The 816-nt window shown below is 78.9% G+C and overlaps 1 protein-coding gene across 1 annotated transcript; it reads right to left on the bottom strand.

The window, feature by feature from the left end:
* Window positions 1-8: 8 nt before the first annotated feature.
* On the bottom strand, window positions 9-771 carry LOC106002900 (uncharacterized protein C9orf172-like; the record flags this gene model as incomplete). The annotated part of the gene is given in 2 exon segments (XM_013037651.1): window positions 9-41; window positions 43-771. Coding segments are annotated over 2 exon segments (762 nt in total), but the record flags the coding sequence as incomplete, so codon positions are not given.
* Between the last annotated feature and the right edge of the window lie 45 nt (window positions 772-816).

The following is an 816-nucleotide window of genomic DNA, read 5'->3' on the forward strand; positions in this document are numbered from 1 at the left end:
GCTCGGGGGGCCTCCCCGGAGTAGGCGCGTGCGGGCGGCTCGTTGTACGGGGAAGGTGCGCGCGTCCCCGGGGTAGTATCTGCCCGCACGCCGGGGGCTGGGCCCCGGGCGCTCCTCGTACGGGTAGGGCCTGGAGCCGTAGCCTTCGAAGGGAGGCCCCGGGCTGGCCGCGAAGCCGCCCGCGTAGGCCTCGGGCTCCTCGGTGTAGAAGAAGCGGGTGGGGCCCGGGGGCGCGGCGAAGGGCTGGTCCCGGGGCGCGGGCAGGGGCCCGTCGCAGTACAGCGCCCGGGGGTCCGCGCAGTACAGGTCGCTGGGGGTGGGAGTGCGGGACAGGGCGGCGTGGCGGGGCCCGGGGACCGTGAGGCCGTAGAGCTGCGGGGCGGCGCGGGCCCAGGGCGCGGCGTCGGCGGGGCCGCAGGGCCGCGAGCCCCGGGCGGCGTGCCGCAGCACCGCGTCGTCGGGCTTGATGTCCAGGCGGCAGCGCACGTGCGGGGCGGGCCCCGGGGGCGGCTCGGGCTGCGCGCAGCGGCCGGGGACGGCGCACAGCGGCGCGACGCCGCCGGGCCCGCCGCGCTGCGGCTGCAGCTTGATGGGGTGCAGCTCGTTGGCGAGCGCGCGCAGCGCGGGGTACGCGGCCTCCCGGCGCGGCGAACCCTCGGCCCGCGCCGCCCGCCGGGCCTCGCGTCCTCGGCGCGGCGGGGCCGGCGGGGACGCGGGCGCGGGCGCCACGCCCGAGGGCTAGCGGAGCGCGCTCTTGAAGCGGGAGCGGCAAAGCAGAACAAAACACAGTTTCAGGGAATATGACAGATAGACTCG

The sequence above is a fragment of the Dipodomys ordii genome, unplaced genomic scaffold (genome assembly GCF_000151885.1).
Source record: "Dipodomys ordii isolate 6190 unplaced genomic scaffold, Dord_2.0 Scaffold1000004891, whole genome shotgun sequence".
In the NCBI taxonomy this organism is placed as follows: Eukaryota; Metazoa; Chordata; class Mammalia; order Rodentia; family Heteromyidae; genus Dipodomys; species Dipodomys ordii.